The following is a 25,798-nucleotide window of genomic DNA, read 5'->3' as shown; positions in this document are numbered from 1 at the left end:
ACCTTTTATGGGCTCCACACTCTCCTTTGCACATAGACTGATCATATTTTTTTAGTACCCTATCAGTAAACCAAAATCTGCCACCTGCATTAACTATGACTGTCTCTATATGATTGTTCTGTTTCACGTCCCTACAAATTGCTACACTTAGTTATTTGTCTGATTCATTCATGTTGTAGGCATTGCATATGACTGTGAAAACTTATCGAGTTCTGACTTGTGTAGCTAAGACCATGACTTCCTAAAATCATGCTATGAAATGAGGTCCATTCCATCTGACATTTTTCCCACCACACCTAGAATAGGTTCCCCTCCCCCAAACTCTCCACAGTCAGACCCTGTGCTCCTTCTGCACCCATCTCCCTATGGCTCCAACCCCTGTGACTGGCCTTTGGTGGTTGCTCTTAATATTACCTGCAAGTTCATTAATATGCAACATGAACAGCAAGGTTCTAACTCACTTTCCTGGGGTACATCTGAAGTTACTTATCCATTTATCAATGGCTCTCCATCCCAGACAACATGCTTCATCGTCTCTACTAATAAAACCCCAATGTGGTCACAAATTTTGGTAAGTTGATGACAATGGCAGAGCTGCTGCACAATTTTATGTGGACATGTATCCTGAGAGAGAAACCAATTGAAAGTTAGTGGCAAGAAAGATGCACTCAGGTATCGTATTTTCCACTTGGAGTTCTTCAGTGTACATACAGCAAAGTATATTTCTGTGTTTGTTATATTTTCCTGCACATACAGTAGTACTGTGTAGTATTAATCAATTTCCTGCATGCGTAAGTCTTCTCAATTCAGTATCAATTATTGTGCATTTCAGCCTAGTATTAGATGTCAAAAATGCACCTTTTCATATTGATATGTAGAGACCTGCCTCTGTACAAATGCTACATCCTTGCCATCTGCAGAAAATTGAAGCACCAGTAGTGTGGAACACGTATGATGAGTATAGTCCATACAATAATATTAACAGCCATGATTCCCAAATTGGGAGCTGTGTATTGATAAATGACTTCCACTTGAGACAGCACTGTGCACTTGCATAATGCTCATATTTGGGCAGACAAATATCCTTGTGTGCAAATGTTTAGAACTCACTAACACAGTATCATTGTGAATGTATGGGTCGGGATAATGTTTGATCAGAGATGTTCTTCCTACCCTTTCTTGTGAGTTGCTACTAAAAGTTCATCAGTTAATGTGGTTACAAAATAATGGAGCTACTATTCCCTTTTGTGCTAACATGCAGCACCAGCTGAATGCCACTTATACTAATCAGTGAACTGATAGAGGCAGATGTATTCTCTGTCACCACAGCCACCCAATCTTACACATCTTGACCATTCTTTGTGGGGCACTATGAAGACTAAATTGTATTTGGATCGTGTAACATCATAAGTGGATCTTATTACACAAATCCATACTTTGAAAGAAATACTAACTGCATAGCCAAACTTTTTTTCAATATGTGTGGCAGTCTCCATACTGCCAATGTACACTTTGCTATCAAACTGGAGGTCAAAATTTTGAAACTCCATGTGTACTGTGCTGCATGGCATGACACTCTTTGTAAGTTTATTAAAAAGTATGTAGCACCAATCCATAACCTTATTTGTACCGTTCTCTAACTTTGATGCCCCACAGTGCCCAAACTGTGAATTTCTGGGCATGGGTTCTGTCTTGAAAAATTATCAGTTTATATCTCTTTCAACATTACTACGTATTGCATAGGAGCGGTTCATAAGTCAACTTTACACCTGTGGCTTTTCCAGATAGAAATATTCTCTTGAAAAATGGCCAGCTTGTCGTCTCACACACAATACTAACATCTATCAGTGTTCCTTTGATGTACCCTGTATACAAATATACTTCATTCTCAGAAGACATTCTAATCTCATTAGCCAGAAGAATGCTGATTCCATCAATTAAATGAAGTTCCAACTTCATTTGCATAGTTATCAGTTTCCTTCTCAAAAAATCTAATGTGCAAAAACAGTACATTTTCAACAATACAGCCTGAAACATTCACTTGAAATATAACAATATTATGAAAAGGGTAGTTGCTACTCACCATATAGTGGAGATGTTGAGTTGCAGATAGGCACAACAAAATGACTGTTGGAAAGTGGGCTTTTGGCCAATGATGCCTTTGTCAACACTCACTTTCCAACAGTCTTTTGTTGTGCCTGTTTGCAACTCAGCATCTCCGCTATATGGTGAATAGCAACTATCCTTTTCATAATATTGTTACATTCCATCCTGGATTTTCTACTGTTTGATTTTACCTGAAATATCTTTTGCAGGTGAATGTTGTACCAAGATTATGCCTTTTCATTGATTAATTAATATAATGAGAAATTAATAAGTTTCTAACCTTAAGTTACAATAACTACAGCATCTTTTAATGTAACTTAGTGTGGGCTATTATGATTAGCAATTATTTTCAATTAGTTTACTCATTTTGTTCCGTTTTGATATATCTTTCCTTTCTATGCTTGTGATACATGGAGCTCCTAGAACGTGAAACAGAAGAAGTTGTAGTAGAGGAAGAAGTTGTGGTTGTTGGACAGCGTGATTACATTTTTCCAGACTTGCAAGATCCAGGCATAGATAATGCTTTCCATAACACTACTGGTATGTTAAAACATGAAGTATTACATGTATTACACTAAGAGTTTACTTACCTAAGCATCACTACAGAATAAAAATTATATTATCATAATTATAGCTGTTAGATTTGTCACCATTGGTACCCCTTCATACATTAAATTTTACACATACATCCGTACTCCTTCAAAGCACTGTGAAGTGCATGGCAGAGGGCACTTCACATTGTGTTATGTATAATGGTTTCTTCCTAATCTATTCGTATAAGGAGTACATGGCAAAATACTTGTTCAATATCTCTGTGCATGCTGTAACTATTCTGATCTTGTCTTTATGGTATCTATGAGAGAAGTATGAGGTTTTTAGTATATTTCTAGATACCTAAGTTAATACAGGATCTTGAAACTTCACAAGTAGTCTTTCACTGTTTATTTGCTGAGTGTCTTCAAGTGTCTGCCAATTCAAGTTTTCTGGCATTTCTGTGATGCTCTCTCACAAGTCAAGCAAACCTGTGACCATTCATCTTGCCCTTCTTGTTACACATTCAGTGCCCCCTGTTAATTCTATTTGGTGTGAGCCACACACACATGAGAAAAATTCTTCATATACTGACTGCATTTTCCTAGTATCCTAACAGTGAATCAATGTCTGGCACTTGCATGACCTACAGTTTAGTGTATGCAATCATAGAATTTTATACCCCACAAACTGCTACACCCAAATGTTTGTATAAGTCGTCTGATTCCAATTGTGACTTACGTATCCACAGAAGGCGTGACAATGACACTGCTTGACATGCTTATCACAGATGCTTTACAGACTGCCAGTGACTTGGTAACAACTGGGGAAAGAACCCTGTGAGTGGAATGAGCAGTGGGAAGCTGAGCATCCAAACCCAATTAGATGCATGCACAACAATATACTTGTCATACGGCTAGTGTGGGCAGCTAACTACTGAGAACAAAACAACTCTCAGTGTGATTGCAAAGATATCTCCACAGTGGGTTAACTCGCCAGGGGCACTGGTGTGCTCTTCTTACTGCCACTTGCATGTTGACACTTCCATCAGTGGGTCTGCCCATGTGATGTGACATCTGCACCCTCCATAACAGGTTTCTGAACTACACTGCTGTCCAACCCTATTAAGGGGCAGTGTGTAAATTATCGTTAGCATTTACAAGAACCTGAAAACTAATTTTCCTGATGGAGGACATACTGACCATAATTTCTAGCCTGCAAGTCCACATTATTCTTGTCTTCAGTGAAAAATAAAAAAGTTTCTACTTGTTGTTTACTCAGTGAGATCAAGAACTATGACTATAAATAAAAGTTCTGAGTTCTACTTGATAGATATATTCAGTAAAATTTCACATGCACAATATAAAATAACATTCATATTAATTATTATTATAATTTTCCTATCGCAGCACTATGAACAGTTCAGAAGTAACCTCTATGGGAAGTTCCAAGTAAAATGGTCTGACTTCTAGCCATTAAAGTTAATTTCTGCCTTAAAAGTGGAAAATAATCTTGCCACAAGCCACACAGATTTGTCAACATTACGGGTGGCACACAAACAGTTACTTCTGTGAAATAAAAGTGATCCAGGATGGTGTACTGTCCTTGCAAGTTCACTCCCTACTTACCAAAATCGCTTTTGATAGCACACAGGTTGATATCTCAGCGTGAAGAGTCTCTTCTCCATGTCTCTCTTGCCATGTTATGCTCTCAACCTCTCTAGGCACAGGTAGAAGCATAATTATATCTCAGTTGTTTAAAAATTTACAATCTTCTTAAAATAATATATTTAGTGAAATATATGCATTGGATCATTCTCAGACTTCACAATGTTAACATTAATATACTGAAGCATACACTGACAAAGTTTGGAAAAGTTATTTTAATTTTTAATTTCACTCTTTGTATATGATGCAATAGTATTCAAAGGTACATTATGATGACATGGCACCAGTAGTAGTGAACTGGGGAAGTCTCAGCTCACTCGCTCACCTCTGTATCTCCCACAATAATACAGTGTTAGTTTTGCCAAATTGTCCCCTATTTATTTTCGTGAAAAAATTATTTTTCAACAAACTTAAATATTAGAAACAAGTGATGTTACTATAGCTGACCTCTTTTAAAAAAAATTGATTTTTGCAAAATTTCTTTAATACTACACCCACACAGTAACCATATATATAAACAAAATGTAGTGGATTTTTACAAATATGCAAAAAAATAACTTAAAAACATGAAATTAAGTTTTTGATTGTTACAGAATTAATTTTTTCATTTAGATTTTTCAGTCTTTACCTGAAAGAGAAACACACAACAAATTTCACTTTCCAGTTTTCACTCATTTAATCACAACCATAGGTGTGTCCTTACAAACTACTTTCACTATAATATTTAAGGTAGAGGGTGTTTTTCATAATACTGTATTATGAAAAGGGAAAGAGGAGGAGTCAGTGTTGTACGTGTCCTTCTCGGTTCCTTCTCCAACACAGATTGTTGGCAGCCTTTCATGATTTTTCCAGGTCCCCAAGGAGCAGATAATGTGGGTCTAAGTTCCTGTTCTCAAGTTACACACAAAGTGTGTCACTGCAAGGGACTAGTGAATTAAGTCATCAGTCATCATCAGAATGGGAATAAATTACATGTGGTGTCCCACAAGGATCCATCTTAGGGCCATTGCTTTTTCTTGTGTACATTAATGATCTCTCATCAGTTACACTGCCAGAAGCAGAGTTCGTTTTGTTTGCAGATGACACAAGTATTGCAATAAATAGTATGTCGAGTGTAGTTCTAGAAAAATCTGCTAATGATATTTTCATGGATATTAATAAATGGTTAAAGCCAACTCACCGACATTAAACTTCGAAAAGACTCACTATATGCAATTCAGAACCTGTAAGAGGTTTCCACCCAGCATTTGCATAAAGTAGGAAGAAGAGCAGATAGAAGAGGTTGACAGTCTTAAATTCCTGGGATTACAACTTGATAATAAATTCAGTTGGGAGGAGCACGCCACAGAACTGCAGAAACACCTTAACAAATCTGTATTTGCATTTCAAGTGTTAGCAGACATAGACGACATAAAAGTGAAAAAGCTTGCATACTTTGCCTACTTTCATTCCATAATGTCATATGGTATAATATTTTGGGGTAACTCTTCAAGTCAAACAAAAGTTTTCCAAAAGCGTGTAATACGTATTATTTGTGGAGTAAACTCACGGACATCTTGTAGAAACCTCTTCAAAGAACAGGGTGCACTAACTACTGCCTCTCAGTATATTTACTCCTTAATGAAATTTGTCCTAAATAATATATCTCTTTTTCCAACTAACAGCTCAGTTCATAAATACAATACTAGAAACAAAAATGATCTGCACAAGGACTTAAAAGCACTTACTTTAGTTCAAAAAGGGGTCCACTACTCAGGAACACTCATCTTCAATAATTTGCCAGCAAACATAAAAAATTTAGTTACAAATAGAGATCAGTTTAAAAGGAGCCTGAAGGACTTACTAGTGGCCAACTCCTTCTACTCCAATGACGAATTTTTTAATAGAAACAAATGATGTGTTGCATATATTCATACTATTAGTATTATTATTTCAGCTTAAAAAAAAAAAAAGTGACATGTTCCACATCCACGAGGATCTCCTCAACATGTATCTATGGAAAGAAAAACTAATCTAATCTAATCAGGAGGACAAAATACATTCTATAATCTGCATTACTTCTGTAATTTAAATGAACAATTGAGAAGACATTCGAAAGAATTGCTTCTTCTTGTTGTTGTGGTCTTCAGTCCTGAGACAGGTTTGATGCAGCTCTCCAAGCTACCCTATCTTGTGCAAGCTTATACATCTCCAAGTACTTACTGCAACCTATATCCTTTTGAACATGCTTAGTGTATTCATCTCTTGGTCTCCCTCTACGCTGCCCTCCAATGCTGAATTTGTGATCCCTTGATGCCTCAGAACATGTCCTACCAACCGATCCCTTCTTCTGGTCAAGTTGTGCCACAAACGTCTCTTCTCCCCAATCCTATTCAATACTTCCTCATTAGTTATGTGATCTACCCATCTCATCTTCAGCATTCTTCTGTAGCACCACATTTCTAAAGCTTCTATTCTCTTCTTGTCCAAGCTATTTATCATCCATGTTTCACTTCCATACATGGCTACACTCCATACAAATACTTTCAGAAATGACTTCCTGACACTTAAATCTATACTCGATGTTAACAAATTTCTCTTCTTCAGAAATGCTTTCCTTGCCATTGCCAGTCTGCATTTTATATCCTCTCTACTTCGACCATCATCAGTTATTTTGCTCCCCAAATAGCAAAACTCCTTTACTACTTTAAGTGTCTCAATTCCTAATCTAATTCTCTCAGCATTTTCCGACTTAATTCAACTACATCCCATTATCCTAGTTTTGCTTTTGTTGATGTTCATTTCATTTCTGTGTCTGACAGAATTATAATGTCATTTGTGAACCTCAAAGTTTTTATTTCTTCTCTGTGGATTTTAATTCCTACTCTGAATTTTTCTTTTGTTTCCTTTACTGCTTACTCAATATACAGATTGTCTCACTCCCTTCCAAATCACTGCTTTGCTTTCATGCCCCTCGACTCTTATAACTGCCAACTGGTTTCTGTACAAATTGTAAATAGCCTCTCGCTCCCAGTGTTTTACCCCTGCCACCTTTAGAATTTGAAAGAGAGTATTCCAGTCAACATTGTCAAAAGCTTTCTCTAAGTCTACAAATACTAGATACATAGGTTTGCCTTTCCTTAATCTATTTTCTAAGGTAAGTCGTAGGGTCAGTACTGCCTCACGTGTTCCAACATTTCTACGGAATCCAAACTGATCATCTCCGAGGTCAGCTTCTACCAATTTTTCCATTTGTCTGTAAAGAATTCGTGTTAGTATTTTGCAACTGTGACTTATTAAACTGATAGTTCAGTAATTTTCACATCTGTCAACACCTGCTTTCTTTGGGATTGGAATTATTACATTCTTATTGAAGTCTGACGCTATTTTGCCTGTCTCATACATCTTGTTCACCAGATGCTACAGTTTTGTCATGACTGGCTCTCCCAAGGCCATCAGTAGTTCTAATGGAATGTTGTCTACTCTCAGGGCCTTGTTTTGACTCAGGTCTTTCAGTGCTCTGTCAAACTCATCACGCAGTATCGTTTCTCCCATTTCATCTTCAATTACATCTTCTTCCATTTCCATAATATTCTCGTCAAGTACATTGCCCTTGTATAGACCCTCTATATACTCCTTCCACCTTTCTGCTTTCCCTTCTTTGCTTAGAGCTGCGTTTCCATCTGAGCTTCTGATATTCATGCAAGTGGTTCTCTTTTCTCTGGAGGCCTCTTTAATTTTCCTGTAGGCAGTATCTATCTTACCCATAGTCAGATAAGCCTCTACATCCTTACATTTATCCTCTAGCCATCCCTGCTTAGCCATTTTGCACTTCCTGTCAATTTGATTTTTGAGATGTTTGTATTCCTTTTTGCTTGCTTCATTTACTGCATTTTTATATTTTCTCCTTTCATCAATTAAATTCAATATTTCTTCTGTTACCCAAGGATTTCTATCAGCCCTCATCTTTTTACCTACTTGATCCTCTGCTGCCTTGACTACTTCATCCCTCAGAGCTACCCATTCTTCTTATACTGTAGTTATTTCCCCCATTCCTGTCAATTGTTCCCTTATGCTCTCCCTGAAACTCTGCACAACCTCTGGTTTATTCAGTTTATCCATGTCCTGTCTCCTTAAATTCCCACCTTTTTGCAGTTTCTTCAGTTTTAATCTACAGTTCATAACCAATAGATTGTGGTCAGAGTCCACATCTGCCCCTGGAAATGTCTTACAATTTAAAACCTGGTTCCTAAATCTCTGTCTTACCATTATATAATCTACCTGATACCTTCTAGTATCTCCAGGATTCTTCCATGTATTCAACATTTGCTTCTTAGAATTTTGTTATTTGTAAAACTATTACTAACTTTTTCAAAATGATTATCAGCAATACATCAAAACACAAAATTGTGATATTTTACTTCATTATCAATCTTGAATTACAAACTTTGCAATTATTTTTTAGCAACAGTTATTATGCTCTAAAAATTAACCTAGGTTTTTAAAATGGTCATGTTTTGGGATAGTTTGCCATTTATTTCATTACTTGATATGTTGTTATACTTTCGAAAATTGTGTAATCTAAGTTCTATCTTCATATGGTTCAATTATCATACTGATTAGAATGCTAAAGAAGTCATTTGTTTTGATAGCAGTTACTTTGATTTGTCACACACATGATCAAAAAGTTGTTTTTATCATACTATACCAACACTCTACAATATGCGTTTCTTAAAACATTTGTTTATCTGTGTTGTCGTCTGTATGTGTCAATATTTGTGGGTATGACTTCCTCAATCTTTTTACAAGATGTGAGGAAATCACACATAATTGTTCCACCACTTTACCATATATGTCAGTGTACTGATTTCATTTTTCCTGTTTCTCCCTATTTTCATTCATTCATATATTTATATATTTTGACACTTCTCTCTCCCTTTTATCTTTGTGAGCCTACTGATGTCATTATTTATAAATATTTTTGGCATGATCCTCACATCATTTCCACACATCTCCTTTAATTGATATCAAAATGCTGTGGCTTTCCTGTTGTGTCAATTTATTACCCTCTCTTACCTACAGGCAACATTCCTTCCACCGGAAAAGTATTATTTTATGCAGAGTTTATTGTTTCATATTTTAGGAATTTCCAGCTTCAATTATTTTTCTTAACCCTATGTAGCTTCATTTTACTGTTACTAAACCTTTTTGTGGATCTCATTTGTTATTTATTTACTTCAGCCATTATTTTTATGTCATTGGGGCCCAAAAGTTACCCACTTTACTATTGCAAACTACCGCTCATATTCTCTTGTAAGTCATCATTCAGGTATGGTCATTTTCAAGAATCTTTCTTACTTACTAGGAAGACATTGCAAACTAATAGCATATGTACAACAAGAAGGCATGTATTACTTACTTACTATAGACAGATAAGAAGAAGAGAATGAAACTTGAAAGGGAAATAAAGTTTTATGCAGCTGGGACTGCACACTTTGTCAAACTGCGTATCCTACAAAGAGTGACATACTCCTTACAGAGTCTGGTATAGACAGGACAGAAGAAGAGAATGAAACTCGAAAGGGAAATAATGTTTCATTCAAACTGGATCCCCACAGCATGCCAAGCTGTGTACCCGCCAAAGAGTGGCAGACTCCCCACTGAATCTAATTAGTATTAGCTTTGAAAGGCTTTGCATCTACAGTTTTCCAAAGACATAGTTCTGTCATACTTTTTGGATAGTACATATGGTATGCATTTGCTTGAGGCTTACTTATTATTCTGAATGGTGCTTGATAAACATGCATAAACTTCTTTGTTTCCACTGAACTCTTCTTATATTTGTCTTTACTATTGTCTAACAGCAGTTCATCAGTGTTAAGACTAGTGGGGAAGAAATGGTGTCATGCTGTCTTTTCCTGTCCATAGCTCTTTTTTCAAAAAATTAGTCTATTGATTGTCCCTTAGCATCTATCTCTTCCAGGACGTGGTTCTTTTCTGCATTAGCATCATGCACATTATTCTTAAATGCAGGATCTTCCTGCAGGTATCCCTTATTCCTTATTACTTTAATAGGCAGTTCCCATGCTTCATTATTGTTGACCATTTACTTCCTAATGAAGGGCACTGAGAATCACTTGAGAACCTGTTAAAGATAATACTAAGTGGCCCTAATCAAATTCATTCTTTCCTTGATATTTTGTTAAAGGATCTGTCCCAGTTAACATCTCAGCACTTAAACTGAGCATGATTAAACAAGGATGATCTATTGTTATGTTACCTATACCAATTGGTCTCCAAGCTTCATGCTGTACTAGTCTACAAATTTTTCCAGTAGTGCCTATTATTCTTAAACCACCTACTTTCATGACAGTTAGGTCATTCTTATTATGAACAGAATCAAAGAAAGCTTGGGACAAAGCACTTGCTTCACTGCTACTGTCAAGAAGACAATGCACTGTTATTCCTGATATGTTAGTTTTTATAATGGGGTGAGCTGTTCTAGTCTGAACAGGTTCCTCATAAACTTCTTCTGACAAATAATTTACAATCTGTTTCCAGCTAAAGTAATCTTGTTCAGTTGCAAATACATTTACACTTAGATTCATGGGGGCAACAACCTCTACATCTAAACCTGCCTTTTTCAAACTGTTCACCAATTTTAAATCAAAGCACTAGACAACCTCCTCTACTTTCATTTGCTGCACATCAGCTAAACTATTAGAAAATAGCTTAGCTACTGCATCCCTGCACAACATTGCTATCTATAATACTGTTGTCTGCTTTTACAGTTTGTGGCAATTCAATATGACTAATAGGTTCCCTGGCATCATTATTATTGCTACCCCCTTCATCCAACTCCTCCTCTTCAAAATCTTGCAAAACTGACTGTACTTCCTCTTCCAAAACTTTAGCCTTCTGATGGCAATTATTTTCAAAGATGTAAGCCTTTACTTCATTTTCATCCTTATCTGATTCAAACCAGTTAATTTGTTTCTCCATACTCTCTGTAGCATTTTCCTTTTCCTTCTTATTCCTTTTTTCTGATGTATCCAAAATGCTGTCAGCTATGTAATGAGACTGGCTTAGCACATCACTAGTAATGTCTGCTCCTGTTTCACCATCCCTATTATTGGTTTGCGTGAGCTGAATGACTGTAATCTTTGTTTATGTAACTGGCTATGTTACTGTATCCACCTGGTGTGCACCTGTTTCTTCATAGACGGTACTTAGTTGCCCATATGTGACATATTTTAGCTCTTCGTCTTGTCTCAATGGCACATTTTTTACTTTTCTGCCATCATCATAGTAATTATTGCAAAAGTGCTGTGGCTGTCTACCTTCTTTTCCTCTACCATGGCCTTACCATGATAATTAGGCAGTGTATCCTGAACCTCTATACTTCTAACATTCACATTCCCACTGTCATTATTTCAGTTGTTTACATGATTGTTAGAAGTCCTTTTATTATTTTGCACCTGCTGCTCAGCAACAACTACTCTTTCCACTTGCCCAAGATACTCAGTGACTCTGTTCACATTATCTCTAGGTGCAGAAATGATTGTTTTCCACCAATACCAAGGCATCTTACCTTCTAGTCCCATGATAATCACTTCTGGCTTCATCTTTTCTGTCAGATGTGACAGCTATGAAACCCATCTTCAAGAAATCTCTTTAACTGATTCACAACCTGGAATAAACTTTTTACCACTCCATTTTGTTTGTTGTGAGACCAGTACTCATTAAGAAATGGAGTCTTAAATTCAGAAAGAGTTCTGAATCTAATCATTGAGTCAGCTGACCATTGCAAAGCGTCTACAGACAAATGACTTCTTATGTAAGAAATTTTCTCATATTTTGCCCATGCATTTGGCAAAACAGCATCAAAATCATTCCAGAACTCTAATGGGTGAATTTGTTTGTCTGGGTTAAAAATTAAAAATTGGTGACATCCAATGAAGGCAATGTCAACTGCCGGCCTAACCGCCATCTGCTACACATCTGCTGTGCAGCGAGCTACCTTAATTTAAGTATTAACTGTATTTTTCTTACTTGTTACTTCTTCTTCCTTGTGTTTTTGCTTTTAGTAAGTTTAAATTGTCAAGTGCTACTAATAGTGTTCCATAGATTTCGTGTTTGTTTTGAATACAGTCAGAGAGAGTCCCTTTAGTCAACCATAGTGCCAGTAGTGCTAGTGTTTGTTTTCAAGACAGTCCAGAGACAGGTAGTGCTATTTTCATTGTTTTCTACAAGAAGTGGCTAGCAATCGCAGTTTAGTCAATAATCAGCCGCCTTTAATGAATCAGCAGTCTAGTTAAAAGTTGATTAAGTCCCTTCAGTAAATTGATTTCTTAGGATGGATAGGATGTGTGACTGCTGTGTACCAGCACAGGAGGAGCTGGCCACTCTTCGCGAATAACTGAGCGTGTTGATGGCCGCAGTCAGCCATCTTCAGGCTGCTGCCTCGGAGTGTAGCGGCAGTGGGGAGTCTGGTGCATCGTAAGGAAAACCGCAGGTGTTACATGCTTCACACACTGTCCCTGCTATTGAGACATCTTCGCGGGTACCAGGCGCAATTGGGCCACCCTCTCCCCAAGGGGAGTGGCGGGTTCAGCGGCATTCGCGGTGCACGAGGCGGAGAGTAAATTTGGAGGCTGTCCGTGTGGCATCGCCCACTCTGCCTGTGAGTGGACATGTGGCTGCTCCTTCAGCAAGGTCCGAGCAGGCACACGGGGGGAGGGGTTTATTAGTTATTGGGAGCTCCAACGTTAGACGGGTGATGGAGCCCCTTACGGAAGTAGCGAAAGGTCGGGGAAGAAGGCCAGTGTTTACTCTGTCTGCTTGCCAGGGGGTCTCATCCGAGATGTGGAGGAGGCCCTACCGCGGCGATAGAGAGCACTGGGTGCACCCAACTGCAAATTGTAGCTCATGTCAGCACCAATGACTCCTACCTTCTGGGTTCAGAGGTCATCCTCAGTCCGTACAGGCGGTTGGCGGAATTGGTAAAGGCGGAAAACCTCGCTCGTGGGGTGGAATCAGAGCTAACTATTTGTAGTATCGTTCCCAGAACCAATCGCAGTTCTCTGATTTGGAGCCGAGTGGAAGGCTTAAACCAGAGGCTCAGGCGATTCTGCAGAGATCTGGGGTGCAAATTTCTCGACCTCCGCTATCGGGTGGAGAAATGTAGAGTCCCCCTGAATAGGTCAGGGTGCACTACATGCCGGAAGCGGCTACAAGCGTAGCGGAATACATGTGGAGTCCACATGGGGGTTTTTTAGGTTAGAGAATTCCCTCCCTAGGCCCGAAAAGATGCCTCCTGAGACGAGGCAAGGTAGGAGTAGGCAAAATGCAACAGGGAATAACAATATTAATGTGCTAATAGTAAACTGCAGGAGTTTCTATAGAAAGGTCCCAGAACTGCTCTCATTAATAAACAGTCACAACGTCCATATAGTACTAGGGACAGAAAGTTGGCTGAAACAAGACGTAAACAGTAATGAAATCCTAAACTCAGATTGGAATGCATACTGCAGAGACAGGCTGGACAGTGAAGCGGGAGGCGTGTTTATAGTGATAAGAAGTGCAATAGTATCTAAAGAAATTGACGGAGATCCGAAATGTGAAATGTTTTAGGTGAAGGTCATGGTTAAAGCAGGATCAGACATGTTAATTGGATGTCTCTATAGGTCCCCGGGCTCAGCAGCTGTTGTGGTTTACAACCTGAAGGATAATTTGGGAAATATTTCGAGTAGATTTCCCCACATTGTTATAGTTCTGGGTGGAGATTTTAATTTTCTGGATATAGACTGGGAGACCCAAACATTCATAACGGGTGGCAGGGACAAAGAATCCAGTGAAATTTTTTTTAAGTGCTTTATCTGAAAACTAGCTTGAGCAGTTAAACAGAGAACCAACTCGTGGTGATAACATATCAGATGTTCTGGTGACAAACAGACCCGAACTATTTGAAACAGTTAATGCAGAATAGGGAATCAGCGATCATAAAGCAGTTACTGCATCGATGATTTCAGCCGTAAATAGAAATATTAAAAAAGGTAGGAAGATTTTTCTGTTTAGCGAAAGTGACATAAAGCAGATTACGAAGTACCTGACAGCTCAACACAAAAGTTTTGTCTCAAGTACAGATAGTGTTGAGGACCAGTGGACAAAGTTCAAAACCATCATACAATATGCGTTAGATCAGTATGTGCCAAGTAACATCGTAAGAGATGGAAAAGAGCCATCGTGGAACAACAACCAAGTTAGAAAACTGCTGGAGAAGCAAAGGGAACTTCACAGCAAATGTAAACATAGCCAAAGCCTTGCACACAAACAAAAATTAGGCAAAGCGAAATGTAGTATGAGGAGGGCTATGCAAGAGGCGTTCAATGAATTCGAAAGAAAAGTTCTATGTACTGACTTGGCAGAAAATCCTAAGAAATTTTGGTCTTATATCAAAGTGGTAGGTGGATCAAAACAAAATGTCCAGACACTCTGTGACCAAAATGGTACTGAAACAGAGAATGACAGACTAAAGTCCGAAATACTAAATGTCTTTTTCCAAAGCTGTTTCACAGAGGAAGACTGCACTGTAGTTCCTTCTCTAGATTATTGCACAGGTGACAAAATGGTAGATATTTAAATAGACAACAGAGGGATAGAGAAACAAGTAAAATCGCTCAAAAGAGGAAAGGCCGCTGGACCTGATGGGATACCAGTTCAATTTTACACAGAGTACGTGAAGGAACTTGCCCCCTTCTTGCAGCGGTGTACCGTAGGTCTCTAGAAGAGCGTAGCGTTCCAAAGGATTGGAAAAGGGCACAGGTCATCCCTGTTTTCAAGAAGGGATGTTGAACAGATGTGCAGAACTGTAGACCTGTATCTCTAACATCGATCAGTTGTAGAATTTTGGAACACATATTGTGTTAGAGTATAATGACTTTTCTGGAGACTAGAAACCTGCTCTGTAGGAATCAACATGGGTTTCAAAAAAGACGGTCATGTGAAACCCAGCTCATGCTATTCGTCCACGAGACTCAGAGGGCCATAGACACGGGTTCACAGGTAGATGCTATGTTTCTTGACTTCCACAAGGCATTCGATACAGTTCCCCACAGTCATTTAATGAACAAAGTAAGAGCATATGGACTATCAGACCAATTGTGTGATTGGATTGAGGAGTTCCTAGATAACAGAACACAGCATGTCATTCTCAATTGAGAGAAGTCTTCCGAAGTAAGAGTGATTTCAGGTGTGCCGCAGGGGAGTGCCATTCACAGTATACATAAATAACCTGTGGATGACATTGGAAGTTCACTGAGGCTTTTTGCAATTGATGCTGTGGTGTATCGAGAGATTGTAACAATGGAAAATTGTACTGAAATACAGGAGGATCTGCAGCGAATTGACGCATGGTGCAGGGAATGGCAATTGAATCTCAGTGTAGACAAGTGTAATGTGCTGCGAATACATAGAAAGATAGATCCCAGGAGAGACGCTCAGTAGCTCAGTATGGGCTTTTGTTAAAGTTTCGAGAACATACCTTCACCGAAGAGTCAAGCAGTATATTGCTCCCTCCTACATATATCTCGCAAAAAGACTATGAGGATAAAATCAGAGAGATTAGAGCCCACACAGAAGTATACCGACAATCATTCTTTCCATGAACAATATGAGACTGGTATAGAAGGGAGAACCGATAGAGGTACTCAGGGTACCCCCCGCCATGCACCGTCAGGTGGCTTGCGGAGTATGGATGTAGATGTAGATGTAGATGTAGAACATGCTGCACAGTAGTATTACAAGAGCTACCAGAGGTTACTCTACTTTTTATGTTAGTAATACTAGTATTTAGTTCCTCTAATTGTAGTTCTACTGCCTCCAATGTACCAGAAGGTATTTTTATCAAGATCCTAACATAATTTAACAGAAGCAGATTTTACTTTCTCAATATCCTTTTGACAAGCATTTACTTTAGTAGTTACGTCTTGAAATCAATTAGAGCAAAGTTTGAATTCATTGCCTATTCTTTCTGATAACCTCCCTTTCATAAGTTCATCTGCATCTTTGAAATCTTCACAAACTTTGGCAATCTCGGTTTTGAAAATGCTGTACAATTTAGTTAGCTGTTTCCCTACTCTGACTTGCAGATAATGGTAGTTACAAACAATTTATAATTTAAGTTACTCATTTTTTAGATAATTTCATCCTTTAGCTCTTTTTTAGCTAGATTCAGTATTAGTTGTTTGGGTCTTTAATAATATCCTCTAGTTCTCGATCATTAGACTGAATCCTACTACTTAACTGCTCACTATTTTATTCCATCTTATTGTTTAGCTCTTCACTATTCTCCTTTAGTTCTTTATGATGCACTTCAAGTTTAGAAGTAATTGCATCCAATCTGGTGCTTTTTTAAAGGAGTTTATAGCATTCCCTGACTTTGCTGAATTTCAGAAAAACTGAAGTCACTTTCAGTATCTGACAACTCTATTCATTATACTTTTTTTACTTCAACGTCAATTACATTGTCATCAGAAAATGGTGCTAACTTCACAGTAACATTGAAATTTACTTCTGATTCCCCTTTTAACAAATCATATTCCAATTTTTGATTTATTACTTTCATGGAATCATCCTCACTAATTTCAGTTTCTAATTCTGAGGATTCATTGTCAGAGACTGTCTCCATCTTAACTTTCACATTATCATTATCATTAGAGTCCATTTTAGTAGCTTGTTAGAAGCAATTAACAAAAACTTTAAATATTGTTGACTTAATTCAGTTGCCTGACCTCTATCAGTGATGCTGGCATGATGTACCAGCAAACATGATGCAATGCATTCCAATGTAATACAGCCAGCAGAAGCAGCAGCTGTGGCAGTGAGGATGGCGGCAAGCATCACCTACTGTAGTAACTCCAAGGAGGTAGATGAGGGGGGGGGGGGGGCACTTGTTGTGAGTGTGCAGTAGTTTGCAGGCAACATGTAGGTCCATGCAGCTCTGTGATAAGAAACCATCTACTTCTAAACTCAGTGCCAGTGGTCCCGTATTGTAGTGTCATCTTCTCATCCCCTCTCATCACATTCGACATTACTGTGGCTAAAATTTACAATTAGAGCTTCCACACTCACAAGTAAATCTTAACACCATTCTCACACCAGTTCCAGCATTTTTCATTTCGGTATCCTGCCAATGCTTACCAAGTTCCCTGTTTTGTACTAATCACTCTCATTGTACAGTTTCCTGGCCAATGCACAACAAGTGGGGTGGCAGGTAAATTATCATCATTTAGAAGAGCCTGGAAACTATTTTTGCAGAACATGCTGAACATAATTTCCAGTCTGCAAATCCACATTACTTTTGTGTTCTCTGAAAGAATATGTTCCTACTTACATTTTACTCAGTGGGACCAGGAACTATGACTATAAATACAAGTTTTGAGTTCTAACTAACAGATGTACATAGTAAAATAATATTCCTAATAATTATAATAATAATAATGTCCCTATTGAAAACACCACTATTAATAGTTCAGAGCTGACTTGTATGGGAAGTTCCAAGTAAAATGGTCTATCACCCTGACTTCTAATCATCAAAGTTAATTGCTCACCATAAAAGTGGAGCATAATCTTGTCACTTGCCATGCAGTTTTGTCAACATTACAGGCAGCACACAAACAGTTACTTCCATGAAATCTAAGCAATCCAGAATGTATACAGTCCTCATGAGTTCACTTCCTACTCTTAATGAGAACACATTTGATAGCTATCTGGCTGTGACATATTCTGAGGCAGGCATTTGACTATGTGGACAGGCTGATGTCTCAGTGCAAAGTGTCTCTTCTCAGTGCCTCTCTGGCCATATTTATATAAGGGCACAGTGGACTGCTGAATGGAAAATCAGCATTCAACCAAACTAGGTACAGGTAGCAGCATCTAAATGGCCCCTTTTTCAGACACATATTAATTAATACCTCTGTCATTTAACAATTTATAATATTCTTAATTTTTATGTGAATGGAGTGAAGTTGGCTTTAGTTAATGAAAAAGTTTTACCTCGACTGCATCCACGCCTTGCTGGCTATAATTTTTAGAATGGAACTGTTAGTAGAACATGACCTGCGAAATGCCTCTTTAAGATTTCTTGTAATGATTCTTATTTACACTTAAGTCTTGAAACTTGGTAGAGCTGTTTTATTTCATAAATGTAATTGAGTGCTGTAATTTTAGGAAAAAATTTGAGTAAATAAGACGTAAAAACATGGAATAAACAAAATCATGTAGAAATCCACATCACAGAATACACAGTACAAAAGAACATACAACAAATTATGAAACATAGTGCCCCTGGTGGTTGGCATGGATGCTGTTTGATATCTGCAACTCATTTATAAATACAGACCATGCACATACTCAACTCTGCACCACTGAACACAGTAACATTGCTGGTTGGTGTGAACTTAGTAGCAGACACCACATCAGCCTCCATGGTGGAAGCAGTCTGTCATCATGGAACTGGGCCAGGAAGTGTACCCCATGGCTGGAACGAGTTATGTGGTCTTGTTGGTCAACATTGGCTGGACTTTGCTCCTGCTGTAGGGTTTGTGATGAGAGTACTGAAGGCTACTGGACTGTCAGCACTATGGGTGGTAGCTCTTATTTGAACACATATTCAGGTTTGACACAGTAAATCCCAACAGTAGGCTTGCCATTTAGCACAAAGTCTAAAGTATGTGTGCTTTGTCACAGGACACAGTACAGGCCAGTGCTTGATAGTTGCTGTGATGGCTTATCACTATCATTTCAAAGCATCATGTACCTGCAGCTTTCCAAGTTGCGGGGCATGTAAGTGGTTTGCATACTGTGTCTGGAGGCAACGGGATTTTGTGGTTTCTTAACTGTTGAAGGAATTCTAACTGATTTTGAGTTGGTAACTGTAGTGAACTGGCCTCAAAAAATTCTCTGGGAAGATACAGTGGTTCACAATAGACTAATTCTTTCTTATATGTTGTTCTTAAGCCCAAGAGAGCAGTCAGAAGGGTGGAAGTGCAGGATGTACAATGGCACATAAGCACTGCTTTCAGGGAATGGTGCCATCTCTCTAACATGCCATTTCTAGCATGGTGGTAGCTAGTAATTTTGTGATGCACATATCTGCAGAATCTAGCCATCTGGGGGAACAGTTCAGATTCAAACTACCTGCCTTGATTGGTAGTTACGTGGACTGGGCCCTAGCTAGCCAAATTGGCATGAAGGCAAAGGCTAAAGTTTCTGCTGTGATGTCCACAAGTGTTGCCTCCAGCCAGTACATAAATCAGTTGATCTTTGTAAGGTGATATCGTTAGCCAATTGATAGGGAAAGTGGTCCCACATCTAGATGTACACTATTTGATCAAAAGTATCTGGACACCCCAAAAACACACATCTTTCATGTTAGGTGCATTGTGCTGGCACCTACTGCCAGGTACTCCATATCAGCGACCTCAGTAGTCCTTATACATCATGAGAGAGCTCAATAGGGTGCTCTGCAGAACTCACAGGATCCACTGCAAGTATTATGACAGTTAGCCTGGAGGTGAGAAAACTGGGATTTCGTGGTTGAGCGGATGCTCGTAAGCCACATATCACACCGGTAAATGCCAAATGATGCTTGGTCAGGTGATTGGGTGTCACTTGTGTCATAAATCTGTACATAAGATTTCCACACTCCTAAACATTCCTAGGTCTATTGTTTCTGATATAGTAGTGAAGTGAAAATGTGAATGGACACGTACAGCACAAAAGAGTACAGGCTGACCTTGTCTGTTGACTGACAGAAACCGCTGACAGTTGAATAGGGTCATAATGTGTAATGGGAACACATCTATCCAGATCATCACACAGGAATTCCAAACTGCATCAGGATCCACTGCAAGTACTATGACAGTTAAAAAAATGGTTCAAATGGCTCTGAGCACTATGGGACTTAATTAGGCCATCAGTCCCCTAAAACTTAGAACTACTTAAACCTAACTAACCTAAGGACATCACACACATCCACGCCTGAGGCAGGATTCAAACCTGCGACCGTAGCAGGCCCGGCTATAACAGTTAGGTGAGAGGTGAGAAAACTGGGATTTCATGGTCGAGCTGATGCTCATAAGCCACATATCATTCCAGTAAATGCCAAATGATGCTTTCCTTCCATAAACATTGAATGGTTGTACAGTGGGAAAACGTTTTGTGTAGTTACAAATCATGGTACACAATGTGGCAATCTGATGGCAGGGTGTGAGTATGGCTAATGCCTGGTGAACATCATCTGCCAGCATGTGTAGTGCCAACAGCAAATTCAGAGGCTATTGTGTTGTGATGTGGTCGTGTTTTTCATGCAGAGGGCTTGCACTCCTTGTTGTTTTGCATGGCACTATCACAGCGCAGCCCTACATTGATGTTTTAAGCACCTTCTTGCTTCCCACTGAAGAGCAGTTCGGGGATGGCAATTGCACCTTTCAATATGATCAAGCACCTGTCCATAATGCATGGCCTGTGGCAGATTGTTTACATGACAATAATATCAATGTAATGGACTGGCCTGCACTGAGTCCTGACCTGAATCCTATAGAACACCTGTAGAATGTTTTGGAATGCCGACTTCATGCCAGGCCTGACTAATCAACATTGATACCTCTTCTCAGTGTAGGACTCCATGAAGAATGGGCTGCCATTCCCCAAGAAACCTTCCAGCACCTGATTGAACATATGCCTACATGAGTGGAAGCTGTCATCAAGGCTAAGGGCAGGCCAACACCAAATTGAATTCCAGCATTACTGATGGAGGGCACCATGAACTTGTAAGTCATTTTCAGCCAGGTGTCGAGATACTTTTGATCACATAGCGTACATGAGTGAAATGAGAGGTTCCATCTGGAAAGTTACACATTGGTGCTTGCACATTATGAGATACTTTGCAATTCTGGCGTTGAAGGCATGTCTGCATCCACTCCTGGCAATCCCTCTCCGTACTTGGCCAAAGAAGCAGTGTGACGTGAAGTGAAAGGTAGGACAGGCTCCAGGGTGGCTTAGATTGTGAACACTGACAAAGGCTTGTCATCAAAAAGCTGATGGGAGAAAAGGGCAAGGTCTTCCTCAGGAGACTTCACGATATGGTCTGATATAGTCTGATGACTTGCAGCTGCAATGCGGACATGGCATGGTTGACGAATGCTCAGAGCTCTTGGCCATCCTGTTGTGCATGTGAGACAGTCAGCCACTAGATTATTTGTACTGGAAATGTACCTTAACTCCATATTGAATTGACTTATATACTGTAGATGGTTGAACTGATGGAGAGAGCAGTTGACACTTTTCCCTTTGAGTGCATAGGTCAGTAGTTTGTGATATGTGTATATCGTGAATATCCACAATACTGTTTATGGACAGATGTATTAGACTGCCTCATACATGGCCAGGAGTTCACAGTCATGCACTCCAGTTATGCTGAGGTGATGACAATCTGTGGGAGAAATAAGTGAGCGGTTGCCACGAATCTTCTGATCACACTGACAGCCATTTGGCTCAAGTTTACTACTAATGCCAAAGATGCATTCTGCTTAGGGAACATAAAAATGCTGTGTTTGCTTTGCTGTTTTTTTTGTGGCCTCAAAAGCAAAGCAAATTCTGTATTTTGGATCTGTGAATGAAAATTTCATGTCACCCCAGCTGGAACCATCTTTCACTTTTACAATCTAGTCCATTCCTACAATTAAACTTTCATTCAGGTCCTTTATCACCAGCCTGGAGATGGATATGTGTGTGTGTGTGTGTGTGTGTGTGTGAGTTTATACATGTCCTTTTTTCCCCCTAAGGTAAGTGTTTCTGCTCCCGGGATTGGAATGACTCCTTACCCTCTCCCTTAAAACCCACATCCATTCGTCTTTCCCTCTCCTTCTCTCTTTCCTGATGAAGCAACTGTTGGTTGAGAAAGCTTAAATTTTGTGCGTATGTTTGTGTTTGTTTGTGTGTCTATCAACATGCCATTGCTTTCGTTTGGTAAGTCACACCATATTTGTTTTTATATTAAAAACAAAGATTCCAAGACTTACCAAGCGGGAAAGCGCCGGTAGACAGGCACAATAAAATAACACACAAACACACACACAAAATTTTTAGCTTTCGCAACCAACGGTTGCTTCTTCAGGAAAGAGGGAAGGAGAGGGAAAGACGAAAGGATGTGGGTTTTAAGGGAGATGGTAAGGAGTCATTCCAATTCCGGGAGCGGAAAGACTTACCTTAGGGGGAAAAAAGGATAGGTATATACTCGCGCGCGCACACACACACTTATCCATCCATACATATACAGACACAAGCAGACATTTTTGAAGGCAAAGAGTTTGGGCAGAGATGTCAGTCGAGGTAGAAGTGCAGAGGCAAAGATGATGTTGAATGACAGGTGGGGTATTGAAATTAGTGGAGATTGAGGCCTGGTGGATAATGAGAAGACTTCTCGTTATCCATCAGGCCTCAATCTCCACTAATTTCAAGTTGCCGCCACTCTTTCCTCACCTGCCATTCAACATCATCTTTGCCTCTGCACTTCCACCTTGTCTGACATCTCTGCCCAAACTCTTTGCCTTCAAAAATGTCTGCTTGTGTCTGTATATGTATGGATGGATATATATATATGTGTGTGTGTGTGTGTGTGTGTGTGTGTGTGTGTGTGTGTGTGTGTGTGTGTGTGTGTGCGAGTATATACCTATCCTTTTTTCCCCATAAGGTAAGTCTTTCCACTCCCGGAATTGGAATGACTCCTTAGCCTCTCCCTTAAAACCCACATCCTTTCGTCTTTCCCTCTCCTTCCCTCTTTCCTGAAGAAGCAACCGTTGGTTGCAAAAGCTAGAGATTTTGTGTGTGTGTTTGTGTGTTATTTTATTGTGCCTGTCTACCGGCGCTTTCCCGCTTGGTAAGTCTTGGAATCTTTGTTTTTAATATATTTTTCCAATGTGGAAGTTTCTTTCTATTAATAAAATAGAAAGACAACTTCCACATGGGAAAAATATATTAAAAAGAAAGATTCCAAGACTTACCAAGCGGGAAAGTGCCGGCAGACAGGCACAATGAACAAAACAAACAAACACACACACAGAATTACTAGCTTTCGCAACCAATGCTTGCTTCTTCAGGAAGGAGAGGGAAAGGCGAAAGGATGTGGGTTTTAAGGGAGAGGGTAAGGAGTCATTCCAATCCCGGGAGCGGAAAGACTTCCCTTAGGGGGGAAAAAAGGACAGATGTACACTCGCGCACACACACACACGCACACATATCCATCCACACATACACAGACACAAGCAGACATATTTAGGCAAAGAGTAAGGGCAGAGATGTCAGTTGAGGCGGAAGTACAGAGGCAAAGAAGTTGTTGAAAGACAGATGAGGTATGAGCGGCGGCAACTTGAAATTAGCGGAGGTTGAGGCCTGGCGGATATCGAGAAGAGAGGATATACTGAAGGGCGAGTTCCCATCTCCGGAGTTCGGATAGGTTGGTGTTGGCGGGAAGTATCCAGATAACTCAGACGGTGTAACACTGTGCCAAGATGTGCTGGCCGTGCACCAAGGCATGTTTAGCCACAGGGTGATCCTCATTACCAACAAACACTGTCTGCCTGTGTCCATTCATCTGAATGGACAGTTTTTTGCTGGTCATTCCCACATAGAAAGCGTCACAGTGCAGGCAGGTCAGTTGGTAAATCACGTGGGTGCTTTCACACGTGGCTCTCCCTTTGATCGTGTACACCTTCCGGGTTACAGGACTGGAGTAGGTGGTGGTGGGAGGGTGCATAGGACAGGTTTTACACCGGGGGCGGTTGCAAGGGTAGGAGCCAGAGGGTAGGGAAGGTGGTTTGGGGATTTCATAGGGATGAACCAAGAGGTTACAAAGGTAAGGTGGACGGCGGAAAGACACTCTTGGTGGAGAGGGGAGGATTTCATGAAGGATGGATCTCATTTCGGGGCAGGATTTTAGGAAGTCGTATCCCTGCTGGAGAGCCACATTAAAGGTCTGATCCAGTCCCGGGAAGTATTCTGTCACAAGTGGGGCACTTTTGGGGTTCTTCTGTGAGAGGTTCTGGGTTTGAGGGGATGAGGAAGTGGCTCTGGTTATCTGCTTCTGTACCAGGTCGGGAGGGTAGTTGCGGGATGCGAAAGCTCTTTTTAGGTTGTTGGTGTAATGGTCGAGGGATTCAGGACTGGAGCAGATTCGTTTGCCACGAAGGCCTAGGCTGTAGGGAAGGGACCGTTTGATATGGAATGGGTGGCAGCTGTCATAATGGAGGTACTGTTGCTTGTTGGTGGGTTTGATGTGGAAGGATGTGAGAAGCTGGCCATTGGACAGATGGAGGTCAACGTCTAGGAAAGTGGCATGGGATTTGGAGTAGGACCAGGTGAATCTGATGGAACCAAAGGAGTTGAGGTTGGAGAGGAAATTCTGGAGTTGTTGTTCACTGTGAGTCCAGATCACGAAGATGTCATCAATAAATCTGTACCAAACTTTGGGTTGGCAGGCTTGGATAACCAAGAAGGCTTCCTCTAAGCGACCCATAAATAGGTTGGCATACGAGGGGGCCATCCTGGTACCCATGGCTGTTCCCTTTAATTGTTGGTATGTCTGGCCTTCAAAAGTGAAGAAGTTGTGGGTCAGGATGAAGCTGGCTAAGGTGACGAGGAAAGAGGTTTTAGGTAGGGTGGCAGGTGATCGGCGTGAAAGGAAGTGCTCCATTGCAGCGAGGCCCTGGACATGCGGGATATTCGTGTATAGGGAAGTGGCATCAATGGTTACAAGGATGGTTTCCGGGGGTAACAGACTGGGTACGGATTCCAGGCGTTCGAGAAAGTGGTTGGTGTCTTTGATGAAGGATGGGAGACTGCATGTAATGGGTTGAAGGTGTTGATCTACGTAGGCAGAGATACGTTCTGTGGGGGCTTGGTAACCAGCTACAATGGGACGGCCAGGATGTTTGGGTTTGTGAATTTTAGGAAGTAGGTAGAAGGTAGGAGTGCGAGGTGTCGGTGGGGTCAGGAGTTTGATGGAGTCAGGTGAAAGGTTTTGTAGGGGGCCTAAGGTTCTGAGGATTCCTTGAAGCTCCGCCTGGACATCAGGAATGGGATTACCTTGGCAAACTTTGTATGTAGAGTTGTCTGAAAGCTGACGCAGTCCCTCAGCCACATACTCCCGACGATCAAGTACCACGGTCATGGAACTCTTGTCAGCTGGAAGAATGATGATGGATCGGTCAGCTTTCAGATCACGGATAGCCTGGGCTTCGGCTGTGGTGATGTTGGTAGTAGGATTAAGGTTTTTCAAGAAAGATTGAGAGGCAAGACTGGAAGTGAGAAATTCCTGGAAGGTTTGGAGAGGGTGATTTTGAGGAAGAGGAGGTGGGTCCCGCTGTGATGGAGGACGGAACTGCTGCAGGCAAGGTTTAATTTGGATAGTGTCTTGGGGAGTTGGATCATTAGGAGTGGGATCAGGATTATTTTTC

The 25,798-nt window shown here is 40.2% G+C and overlaps 1 protein-coding gene across 1 annotated transcript in view; it reads left to right on the top strand.

Annotated features, from left to right (window-relative positions):
* Positions 1-25,798, top strand: part of LOC126267734 (leucine-rich repeat-containing protein 74A-like) — a 322,570-nt gene that overhangs the window by 131,015 nt on the left and 165,757 nt on the right. Inside the window, exon 3 of the mRNA XM_049973037.1 lies at positions 2,523-2,646. Coding sequence (XP_049828994.1) covers positions 2,523-2,646 — 124 coding nt within the window. The remainder of the gene's footprint in view (positions 1-2,522; positions 2,647-25,798) is intronic.

The sequence above is a fragment of the Schistocerca gregaria genome, chromosome 4 (genome assembly GCF_023897955.1).
Source record: "Schistocerca gregaria isolate iqSchGreg1 chromosome 4, iqSchGreg1.2, whole genome shotgun sequence".
NCBI lineage: Eukaryota > Metazoa > Arthropoda > Insecta > Orthoptera > Acrididae > Schistocerca > Schistocerca gregaria.
The sequence above is the reverse complement of the archived record's forward strand: the minus strand, read 5'-3'. Positions and strand labels throughout refer to the sequence as shown.